The sequence below is a fragment of the Pan paniscus genome, chromosome 9, assembly GCF_029289425.2.
Source record: "Pan paniscus chromosome 9, NHGRI_mPanPan1-v2.0_pri, whole genome shotgun sequence".
Classification (NCBI taxonomy): Eukaryota; Metazoa; Chordata; class Mammalia; order Primates; family Hominidae; genus Pan; species Pan paniscus.
Window position 1 is genome coordinate 67273257 of NC_073258.2, and position 10431 is coordinate 67283687.

The following is a 10431-nucleotide window of genomic DNA, read 5'->3' on the forward strand; positions in this document are numbered from 1 at the left end:
CTGAATTTTCCAGGCCAACTGAGGGCAAGGTGAAGGATTTTCCTGGCAGAGGTATGACCAGAGGCTAGGGCTGGGGGTGCAGATGGAGACAATGGCAAGCACCTTATTGGCTGGGGGCCAGAGGACACCTGTTTTTGGATAGATCACTTTGAGTCTGGTACAATTCTTTACTGCTGCTTAATGTCAGAAACTTAATTATGCTTTTGCATGATTCTAATTATTGCCTTTTTCAGAGCTCTGCTGGTAAAAAGTGGGGTGCCATAAAAACAGTCCCTTTTCAAGCCCAGCGTGTCATGCATCCTGCCAATCAATCACTGTAATGTCCATTGTCCAAACAGGTCAACCGTTGTCTCCATGAAAAACTGGATAAAGAGTTGCTGATAGCAGTGTCCTGGTTTTTCCCTTTACATTCTTTTGGGGGAAGGTGCTGGGAATCAGCCTAGCTTGTGGCATGTGACCTTTTTTATTTGAATGGCACTACAGACAGCACTTGTGAGCACAAACTCTGAAGCCACACTGCCTTGGTTGAGATCCTAGTGGCCACTTTCTGGCTGTGTGACCCTGACTTAATTTCCCCCAAGTTTCAGTTCCCTCACCTGGAAAACGGCACCCATCTCCAAAGTTAACATACATAAAGCCCTTAAACGGTGGCTGGCACACCGTAGACCATAATAGCTATTGTTTTTTATCACTTGTCCAGATATGTCGATATAGCTCTGAAGAAAGTAACAGAAAAAGTTCCAATTCTCTGCTAGTCTTAAGGGAGATTTCACCTGGAAGTGCTGGCTATCTTGCTGTGTTAAAGGAAACTGCAGAAAGGGACTGGTCTTCATCTGAGTCCAAGTTGTCTCCTTGTGAGGAAAGCAGGCCATTAGTGAAGTCAGTGATTCACAGGAGGAGGTCAAATTCTGAGTTAGGCAGCTCCTTATCTGAAAATGATCCTCCTTCCACCCAAAGAGGTGTTGTGCTCTAACCCCTCCAGTCCTTCCTCTTTGCTTACCTGTCTTGCTCCTGTTCCAATGTTTTCCCATAAGCTCCATGAAAATAAGGCCCTATCTATCTGGTTCACCTGTATCCCCAAGTTACAGAGATGATGCTCAGTAAATGTCGCAGAATTTTGTGAAAAAGAACGATGTGGAAAGTGAGTGGGGCTAAGGTGGCCAGTCTGTGTTGGGGGCCCAGTCGGTCAAGCGGTTGAGGAGGGTTGTAGGCCTATGCCAGGTGGCGGGGGACCTTGAGTCCAGGCCCCCATCCTCATGGGTCCAGCCACAGCTCCTCCTGGGCATCCGTTTCATCCTCAAATGTGGGGAATCCGGCTTCTATGACTGACATACAACTCGCACATTTTAAAGATGTTTTATTAAAAAAAAGAAAAACCAACCAAACAAAAATCCCAACCCAAGAACTCTTGGTTCTGGGAGACTGGGAGCAGCTTAGGTCTGTGGGGAGGGTAGAACCTGGAAGACAGAAAAGTATAGGGAGCCTCAAGCCCTGGGAGGGAGAGCAAGAGCAGCCTTTCCCTAGGGCTGAGCCTCTCTCCATGGGGCCTGGGCTTATCCACTTGGAAAAAACAGGTTGTGGGGGCTCAGCCCCCAGAAAAAGGCAGGGTGAGCAGTTCTGGACAGCCCTCAGGCCTCTCGTCAAAATCACCAACCAGCTGGGAAGGAGAGGGTGGCCCAGCGCTGGATCCAGCCTATCAGCGCCGTGCCCGAAGGCAGGGTTCAGCCCACGATCGGGAGCGGGGGCTCAGATAGGGAGGCGTACCCCAAAGTTCAGCGAGGGACTCAAGCCCCTTGAAAAGAAAGGGCTCTCATGGGGGCAGGACATGGAGGCAGCCCCTGGCTGGACTCCTGGGAGGGCAGGGCAGGACCCATACTCCTGGAGGCCTGCGGAGCTCAGGGACCTTGAGGGCCGCGAGGCAGCACTCGGATGGGCCGAGGCGGGGGATTGTCCAGGACGGGCTCGGGCCGAGCCCGCGCACCGCCCCGGCGCTTCTGCTTGCGCAACAGGTAGTTCGAGTACTGGACCTCGGGCATGGCCAGCTTGAGGCAGGCCTCGGTGGCCGGGCCGGCGCCGCCGCCGGGCAGGTCATAGCCCATAATGTCCACCTTGCGGCTGGGCTGCCACGGCTGCAGCTGCTTGGTGCGGATCTGCGCGGCAGGCCGCAGCAGTGGCTCGTCCCCGAAGCAGCGCCGCAGTAGGCGCTGGCGGGCCTCGCGCAGCTCGCGCGCCTCGCGCTCCACGCACGCGCGGCCCGCGCGCGCCACGCGGCGCCAGAAGGTGGCGTTGAAGTGGTCGTAGAGGCCGGCGTCCAGGGCGTTCCAGGTGCGCGCCGCCCGCGCCAGCGCCGCGGGGATGGCGGCCAGGCGCGAGCTGGCGGCGCGCGCGTTGAGCTTGGCGTAGAGCACGTCGTCCAGGTCCCAGGCCAGCAGGCGCCGCAGCAGCACTAGCGACTCGTCGAAGTACTCGGCGATCATGACGAGCGAGAAAACCTCCTCCACCTGGCGGATGAGGCCCGCCAGGTAGGCGGCGTCGTCGCGCGGGCTGCGCTCATTGTCGCCGCCCAGGTCGTAGGCCAGCGTGTTGTGTGCGAACATGGCGAAGTGCTCGCCAGCGCGGTAGTATGCCTCGGGCGCGCGCAGGAAGGCCTCGAGCGAGGCGTTGGGCACGCGCCGGAAGGCCGGGCAGTACTGGTTGTAGTAGCTGAAGAGCGACTCGAACATGGCGGCCGGCTCGCGCAGGATGGTGACATAGACGGTGCCGGGCGGCATGAGGCGCTCCAGCTCCGCACGGTCGAAGCGCAGGTGGCTGGCCAGCACGTGCGGCGGCCGCGTGGCCGGGTGCACGAAGTGCGCCGAGAAGTTGCGGGGGTAGCAGAACTGGTGCTCGCAGCTCGGGTGCGGCAGGGCCACCGTCAGGTTGTGGCGCTCGGCAAAGCGAAACAGGATGTTCTGCACCGTCGTGCCTGCCGTCTTGTGAGTCTTCAGGAAGGCCACAGTCATGTGCTTGGGGCGCGGCGGCGAGTTCCGCAGAGGAGGGCAGCTCAAGGGGAACAGCTTGGGGTACCTGCCAGGCCCAGGGGGTGTGCGGAGAGGAGGGTGTGAGGGGGCTGCCGCTTGACCCCTGCCCTTACCCAAGGACTGTGGGATGCCCCACAGCGCGGCCCCGCCTGGGCTGCACTCATGGAAAGGTCGAGGGCGGTGCTTGGTAGCCTCTAAGATGCCCCCTATGATCCCTGCTGCCCTCCTGGTATTCACGCCCTTGAGTATTCCCCTCACCTGAGTTAGGCTGGACTTATCATTGCATCTAAAGAAGAGAAGAGGGCAGAAATGATGGGATGTCACTTCTTAAATTTCATCATAGAAAGACTGTGGCTGGCTAGTATCTTGGTGTCTTTCACTCAATCTGGGATGACATGATGGGGGAAGCAAGCTGCCATATAGTGGGCAGCCCTATAGGGAGCTACCACTAAGTGGGAAAAGCCAACAAGGACCTAAGGCCCTCAGTCCACCAGCCGGCTTGAAGACCTGAAGCCTGTCAAAACCACGTGAGTGAGCTTGGAAGCTGATCCCTTCCAATCAAGCCTTCGGATGAGACTGCATCACCAGCAAACACCTTGGTTGCAACCCCATGAAAGACCTTGGTCCAGAAGTTCCCAGTAAGCCACACCTGGCTTCCTGACCCAAAATAACAGAGATGTTTGTGTTTTCAGCTGCTAAGCTTTAAGATAATTTGTTTATGTAGAAATAAATAAGGGACAAAGACCCCTGGAGATCTTTGAGGAATCCCACTTTGTATATGTAGAAACTGAGGGCCAAAAGGAGAACAATCACTTACACAAAGTCTGGAGACGACTCACGTGGTCACTAAATCCTTTTGCTCTTTCTCATTTTTACTCTTTAACTGACTCCTCACTTTGTAGATGGTTGGCACTGGGCTTTGCAGCAACCCATTGTTATGTTTCTCTTGAGGCTTCTAAAGCCTCATTCATTCAGTCATCAAATATTTTTTGGGTGTCCACTATGTGCCGGGTTAATGCTAGGTTCAAGAAATACAGTAATATACGAAAACAATCCTAGCCCTCGTGAAGCTTTCATTTCTGTTGCTTCATTCTTAAAACATGGGTGTTTGGGATTTCAAACCAAATTATCTGGCAAGGGGGGCTGGGCGCATTCACACCATTCTCAGGGGCAGACAGTGTAGAAAATGGGGACATGAAGTCTCCGAGAGGTGCAGGGATTTGTTGGGTTCACACAGTGAGTCAGGAGTAGGGTTGGGGTTCCCATGAATCACATGGTATCCTGTGTGAGGGTGACTGGCTGTGTCACACATATCATGTCTCACGTTATAGATGAGAAAACGGGGGCTCGGAGAAGTGAGGGGACTTGGCCTTGCCCAGCACTACGGAAGTTGTGAGAAGTTGTTTCCACTGGGGAAATGCTTAGCTGCATGCTGTGGGGAGTTGAGCTGGATTCGGATCTCAGCTAACTGATTCTGTAACTTTGAGCAAGTCACTCAGCCCTTTCATTGAAGAGCAGTCCCTGTCCAGGGAGGCTGTGTGGCCCTAAAGGGAAAGCACTTTCAGAATAGAGGGGAGGAGCAAAGCCTAGCAGGACCCTTCTAGCAGGTGGAAGAATGGGGAGGGGAGCTCCCGCCCCCTGGGGCCACGCCCCCTTACCAGCTGAACTGCGCCCCCTGGTGGATGAGAAGGCTTACGGTGCTGCACCCTAGCACCAGCAGCAGGATTTTCCGGCGGCTCATCATCTTGGTGGCCTGCTGCAGGCGCTGGAGGATGGGTGGCATGGCGGAGTACCCACCCCTGGACCAGCCAGGGCCTCACTATCCAGGACTCCCTTCACAGGCACTCATGGGGGATCCTGCGGCTCTGGTAGCAGGGCCAGTGTTCCCGAGAAGCCTGGCAGAAGAAGGCAGACGGGTTTGCAGTGGGCAGAGGAGATGGGATCTGGCCCCCAGCAGGTCTGATGCAAAGAGCTCCAACAGGTGGGGTAAGCAGAGAGGCCAGGGCAGATCGGATTCCTACCTCCCATTATCAAGACCCTATCTCCTCACTGCTCCAGATAACTTAGTCTTGGGTGGAATTACAGGGTCTGGGGTGTAGCCAGCCCTTCAGGCTGTAGCCACTCCCATCCCTCAGCCCTGTCTCTGTCTCTCTGCCTGCTCCTAACTCGTCTTTGTCTCATGGTTATTTGTACATGTCTCCCCAGTGGAGTGGCTTTAGCGCCAGGGCTTGGCTCAGAACATAGAGGTCTCAACTCAAAGTTTCCTCTCCTCCAGGACTCCTTGCCCAATTGCTTTAGCCCAGGGTTGGTCCTGACTCCCCAGAGAAACCGAGCTCCTCGGAAACACTGATCAGGCCTTCACCTCCTTGGATCGATATGGCTTTGAGTCGATACTGCAGGCTTACTCTATGTACTGTATTATTACATACTTAATCCCATTTAGTCCTCACCACAGCCCTGACCTAGGTATTATTCCCACTGTATAGATAAGGAAACTGAGGCTCTAAGAGATTATATCACCTGTCCATAGCTACACAGCTGGTAACAGTAGAAATGAGAGTCATACCTGCTGTTTCTGGCTTCAAAGTCCATGCCCTTAGACACTGTATATGCTATTTCTGTAGAGAACTGGTTTCCCCAACCTTGCCCTAGACTCTGGCAGTTCTGCATCCTTCTGAGTCCTGAGCGCTCCTAGCTGGGCTCCTGCCCTGAGGGCCCAAGACTGAGAAATTCATGAGGGAAAGGAAGGTCTTGAAATCCTGGAGCCCTATCTGGATTCCATCCCCAGACACCTGAAATCCAGGCGGCCCCATCAGCTGACTCTGCAGGGAAAAGTGCCTGACCAAAGCAATGAGATGGCAGCCTGGGCGGGGTGTGGGTCGGGTAAGAGATGGCTCCTGCTTGTTGCCCTACGGAGGATCTCCAGGAGAAGGTGAGCTTCCATCCCAGGTAAGCCCAGGAGTAAGAGAGGGGAGGAGGGCTTGGTCACACACAAGTCTCCTTTCCCCACAGGAATGCCTTGGCTTAAGGGCAGCCCAATCCTGGGCAGCTCCCGTGGAAAGTCCACTTCAGCAGTGATGCCTGTCCCCAAGCTAGGGTGGGGCCTTAGTCTCCAGGTTCAAGTTTAGCTTCAGCCCTCACACATATCCTTCTCCACGGGGGAGGGGGAGCCTGGAACCTGATGGGCATGTGCATGTGGAACTAGGACACCTGGGTCCCAGGAGGGGTAAGGTAATATGAAAACCCTTTTGATCATCACCTTTTCCGGGAGCCCTGGGCTTGGCTTCCAGTCTCTCTTCTTGACCCTGCTCCCTTAATCCTGGATTACATTTAAACCTGTTTGGGTGGAAAGATGTTCTGCTTATGCCTCCCCTTCTCTCTAGGCCTTATCGCTGCTTCCCTCCACCTGCCTGCAGACAGACTTAATCCGGCCGGAGCCAAGGGTAAAGGGTCCAGCCACAGAGGGTAACCAAGGGCACAGCAGAGGAAGTCTAAGGCCCTCCCTGTCTCTTCAAGGATTGCTGGGGCAGAGAAGGGCTGGCCTGGCCTGGCTGGGGCTGCTTGCAGGAGGAAGTGAGAGCCCTTGGCCCTCTAAGGATACACACCTTTTTCCTCTGTCACTCCTGCTGCTTAGAGAACTTGGTGATTAGACAGAAGTGTCCCAAGATGGGAAGAGGGGAGTCTACATCCACCTTTGCTAAACTTGCAGAAACCACCCTATTTCTCAGAGGATTCAGGGTCAGCCAAGGAAGTCAAGTCTAGCTATGAGGGACCTTTCCCGAGGGCAGAGCTTCTACTGGCCACACAGAGAGAGTGACAGGTGCCTGGTATCCCCCTCTGTCCCACTCTTGGGCCTTTCCCCACTTCCCTACATGGCTGAGCTCTGGGGAGCTAGCCAGGCCCCAGTCTGAGGCCTGCTTAGGGACAGGGGACAGGGCATCCTCAGTGCAGGAATTCCCTGGACACCAGCCCCTGAAGGTGGGCACCAGCTTCTGTATGGCCACTGTCAATGACAGGGTGTTCATCACCTCCTGATACAGCCTGGTCCATTTCTGAGCAACTTACAGCTTGTTCAGGTTCTTTCCGGGACAGCCAGGATTACCCTGCCAGTGGTAGCACCTGCTTGGGCCTGCCCCTTCCACCTCCCATTCTGCACTCTTGGTAGTGCTGCCCTCCTAGAGCACACAGAACATTTTTCTCCATGACAGACCTTCAGGTATTTGGAAGCAGTAACCCTGTCTCCTCTGGGTGGGCACTCGGCCAGGCTAAACATTCCAGGTCCTGAGAGAGGGTGCTGCTCGGACACTGTGGGAGGCCTGCCTTCCCTTGGCAATTTGACTCCAAGATGCCTGTTTTGGAGATGGGGCCAAGGCAGTGCCTCTCAGGGAGGGGGCCACTGGGCTGGGTTTCCATCGGATTTTCTGGCTGGTGTGGGGTGCATGATGGTGCTGCTGGAGCTGCGCTTTAGAGCAGTGGCCCTGGCTCCTGCCCTCAGATGCTTCACACGACTCCCCATTGTGCCTGGTGTCTTCTCCATAGAGAGAGTTCTCCCAGCTATCCCAGGCAGGTCAGGACGCCCAGGCTCATCAGAATGTCAGTGCTAATTTTAGTCAGAACAATCTACCTCACGCTGCTGCCCAGTTTTGCAAATTGCTAGCTTTTCTCCAGGGAACCAAAGAAATAGTAGAGCCGACCAGAGCTTTGAAAATGGGCCTGGGTGCCCACCCTCCTAAAGGAGCCCTTTCTCCTCTGTCTCCTCTGAGCTCTAGAGCTGAAACCGATGCACTTGGAGGAAGGGGTGCCCTGGACTGGACCACTTGGACCTGACTGCTGGATGGCCCGGAGACTCCATCCTGTCCTGACTTGAGGGATGGGACAGCCCAGTGTTGAGGGACGCTGACCCAGGGTGCTCCAGAGGAGGGGCGAAGGGCTGAGGGGGTCTGCAAAGTACTGGCCTGGGAGAGCAAATCTTTCCACCTCCCTCTTTTTCCTCCTCCCCCACCCCCCAGCCTGCACCAGGTCTGCCCCTGGCCCCCCAGCCTCCTCTCTCTCTCATCCACCCCCGCGTCATCCCTGCCTTGGAATTCCCTCCATCCTCCTGTCTCCATTACTGCCCACCAGCACCATACCTCCCACTCCCTCAATTTCATCCCAGCATCCCCCAGGGATCCTGCCAGTGGGATCTGATCACCATAGGGGATAGGCCAGATTGGCCCGCTCACCCTATCTTCTCCCACTTTCCAGGGGTAGAGCGCCCCCCTCCTCATGCTTTCCAACCACTACGCCCCCAAGACACTCTCCCGCCCGCCTCTCGGCCCCCATCCCGGTCTGGTCCACTCCCACCCCTCCAACCCCATGCCGGCCACTGCAGTACTCACACCGCACGCCTGGGCTCTGCCTCTGGCCCGGGTTGGGGGCGGCCGCCGCTATCTCTGGACCCTTGTCTCGAAATCCGCACGGGGTCCGAGGGTGCCCGGGGCCCTGCGCGCCGAGTGCCGGTGGCTTGCCTCTCAGCGCCTGGATGGGATCAGGTGGCAGCGTCCACTAGGCTCGCTCCTCCCGGCTCTGCCCGCCCCCCGCCCCCCGCCCCCCATCGCACACAGGAGGAAGGCGAGGGGCGGGGCCAGGCCACGAGCAAGTAGGGGAGAGGGGAGAGAGGGGAAAGGAAGGGGGACGGGGGAGGGGGGGTGGTTCCCTGGCTTGCCCGCTGGCTGCCGTGAACAGTCTCTGGGTGGCATCTTCAGATGCAGTTGTCTTACTCTGGCAACCTTGCAGAGTTGGACACTAATGTGGCCAGCTCCCTTCTCTCACTCAGGCAGGGAAACTGAGGCCGGGAAGGTGTCTGGATACTCCTGCATTGCTGGGTATTCCGGGGCACCGCCGGTCATACTTGGGCTTCTGGGTGAGCCAGATGCTGGTACACGTGCAGGTACCCACATCCTCTCTGTCCTCCTCCAGTAGAGAAGCAGTGCTCCAGCCTTGTCTGGTCCCATCTCTGCCCACACACCCCCTTCCCTTCCAGCGTGTCTCCCATACCCTCTGATGTAGCTTCTGGCTGCTCACCCATTTTTCCTCACTAGGACTCCAGACCCACTCACTCCTGACCAGAGCTATAGTGAGGCTGGGACCCCTGCCTAGGCACCTGCCACCAGGCATCAAAGAACCCAAGTTCAATCCTGGTTTGCTCTTAAATCCCAGAGTCAAGAGGCAACTCCCTAAGCCCTATTGCTTCCAGCTGTAAAATGGGAAGCTGTTCTGAGGTAGCAGAGATAATACACACGAAGGCTCCATGTGAACTTCTTAGTCCTCAGCTCCCATCACCTGGGAGCTGGGCAGCAGCACCTCCCAAAGCCATGCCAGACATCAACAGCCCTACACTGAGTTCTGTGGCTGGCCTGCACACCTGCTTTCTATTTTGCTCTGGGCCTGGTAAAGCAAGGATCCTGGAGCTGGGTAGCCACCCAAAGGTGGGACTGGAAGGGGCTGGATACGCCCTTCTAGGCCCACATAGGAAATAGTATGAGGGTCCTTGTTATGGTTGAGGAGGAGGAAATAGGGACTCTCAGAGTCAGAAGGACTGCTGGTGGCCCCAGTTCGGCCCCTTGGGCATGTCACCTTCTCTGCCCATCAATCTTCCGCTGTGTACAATATCGTGGGGGAGGAGGATCTTGAGACCTTGCCTCCTTCCCAGGGCTGTTATAAAATGAGACTCCAGGCCGGGTGCAGTGGCTCACGCCTGTAATCCCAGCACTTTGGGAGGCTGAGGCGGGCGGATCACGAGGTCAGGAGATCGAGACCATCCTGGCTAACGCGGGGAACCCCGTCTCTACTAAAAAAAATACAAAAAAATTAGCTGGGCGTGGTGGCGGGCGCCTGTAGTCCCAGCTACTCGGGAGGCTGAGGCAGGAGAATGGCGTGAACCCAGGAGGCGGAGCTTGCAGTGAGCGCAGATAGAGCCACTGCACTCCAGCCTGGGCAACTGAGTGAGACTCTGTCTCAAAAAAAAAAAAATAATAAAAAATAAATAAATAAAATGAGACTCCATCAGCCTTTAGTTTATCCTGCCTCAGAGACCCCGCCCCCTTCCCTAGCACCTACACATGCCTTGGGGTCCTCAGCCTCAGATGACCTGCCCTGGGCTCTCCAGTTACAGGGAGCAGAAGAGCCTTCCTTTGGGCTAGAAAGGTTCTGCCTGAGTGGGCTGACAAGCTGGAGGGAAGGGCGCTGTTTTTCTGTCTTCGTTACTGTCCTTTCCGGGTTTGGCTTCTCCTCTGGGAGTGTGGCTGCAGGAGCCTGCCATAGTGATATTGATGGAAAGGGGAAAGGTCAAGGTTTGGGTAGGAGGAAGAGGACTTCCCACCCAGTGCTAGGATGTGAGCCAACCTTTCTCAACCCAGTCCTTTTCCCTGTC

At 56.1% G+C, this 10431-nt stretch overlaps 1 protein-coding gene across 3 annotated transcripts; it reads right to left on the minus strand.

The window, feature by feature from the left end:
• Positions 1-1340: 1340 nt before the first annotated feature.
• On the minus strand, positions 1341-8684 carry GAL3ST3 (galactose-3-O-sulfotransferase 3). Of its 3 annotated transcripts, none has more exons than XM_034933059.3 (3): positions 8399-8678; positions 4679-4915; positions 1341-3066 (listed from the first exon to the last, which is right to left on the minus strand). In XM_034933059.3, exons 2-3 carry the CDS (start codon positions 4801-4803, stop codon positions 1896-1898), a joined length of 1296 nt encoding a protein of 431 aa, XP_034788950.1. In that variant the 5' UTR covers positions 4804-4915; positions 8399-8678; the 3' UTR covers positions 1341-1895. The 3 variants fall into 3 exon arrangements, with proteins under 3 accessions (XP_034788950.1, XP_034788951.1, XP_034788952.1); XM_034933060.3 differs by lacking the exon at positions 8399-8678 and adding an exon at positions 3279-3306 and having other exon boundaries at positions 4679-4810; XM_034933061.3 differs by lacking the exon at positions 4679-4915 and having other exon boundaries at positions 8399-8684.
• Between the last annotated feature and the right edge of the window lie 1747 nt (positions 8685-10431).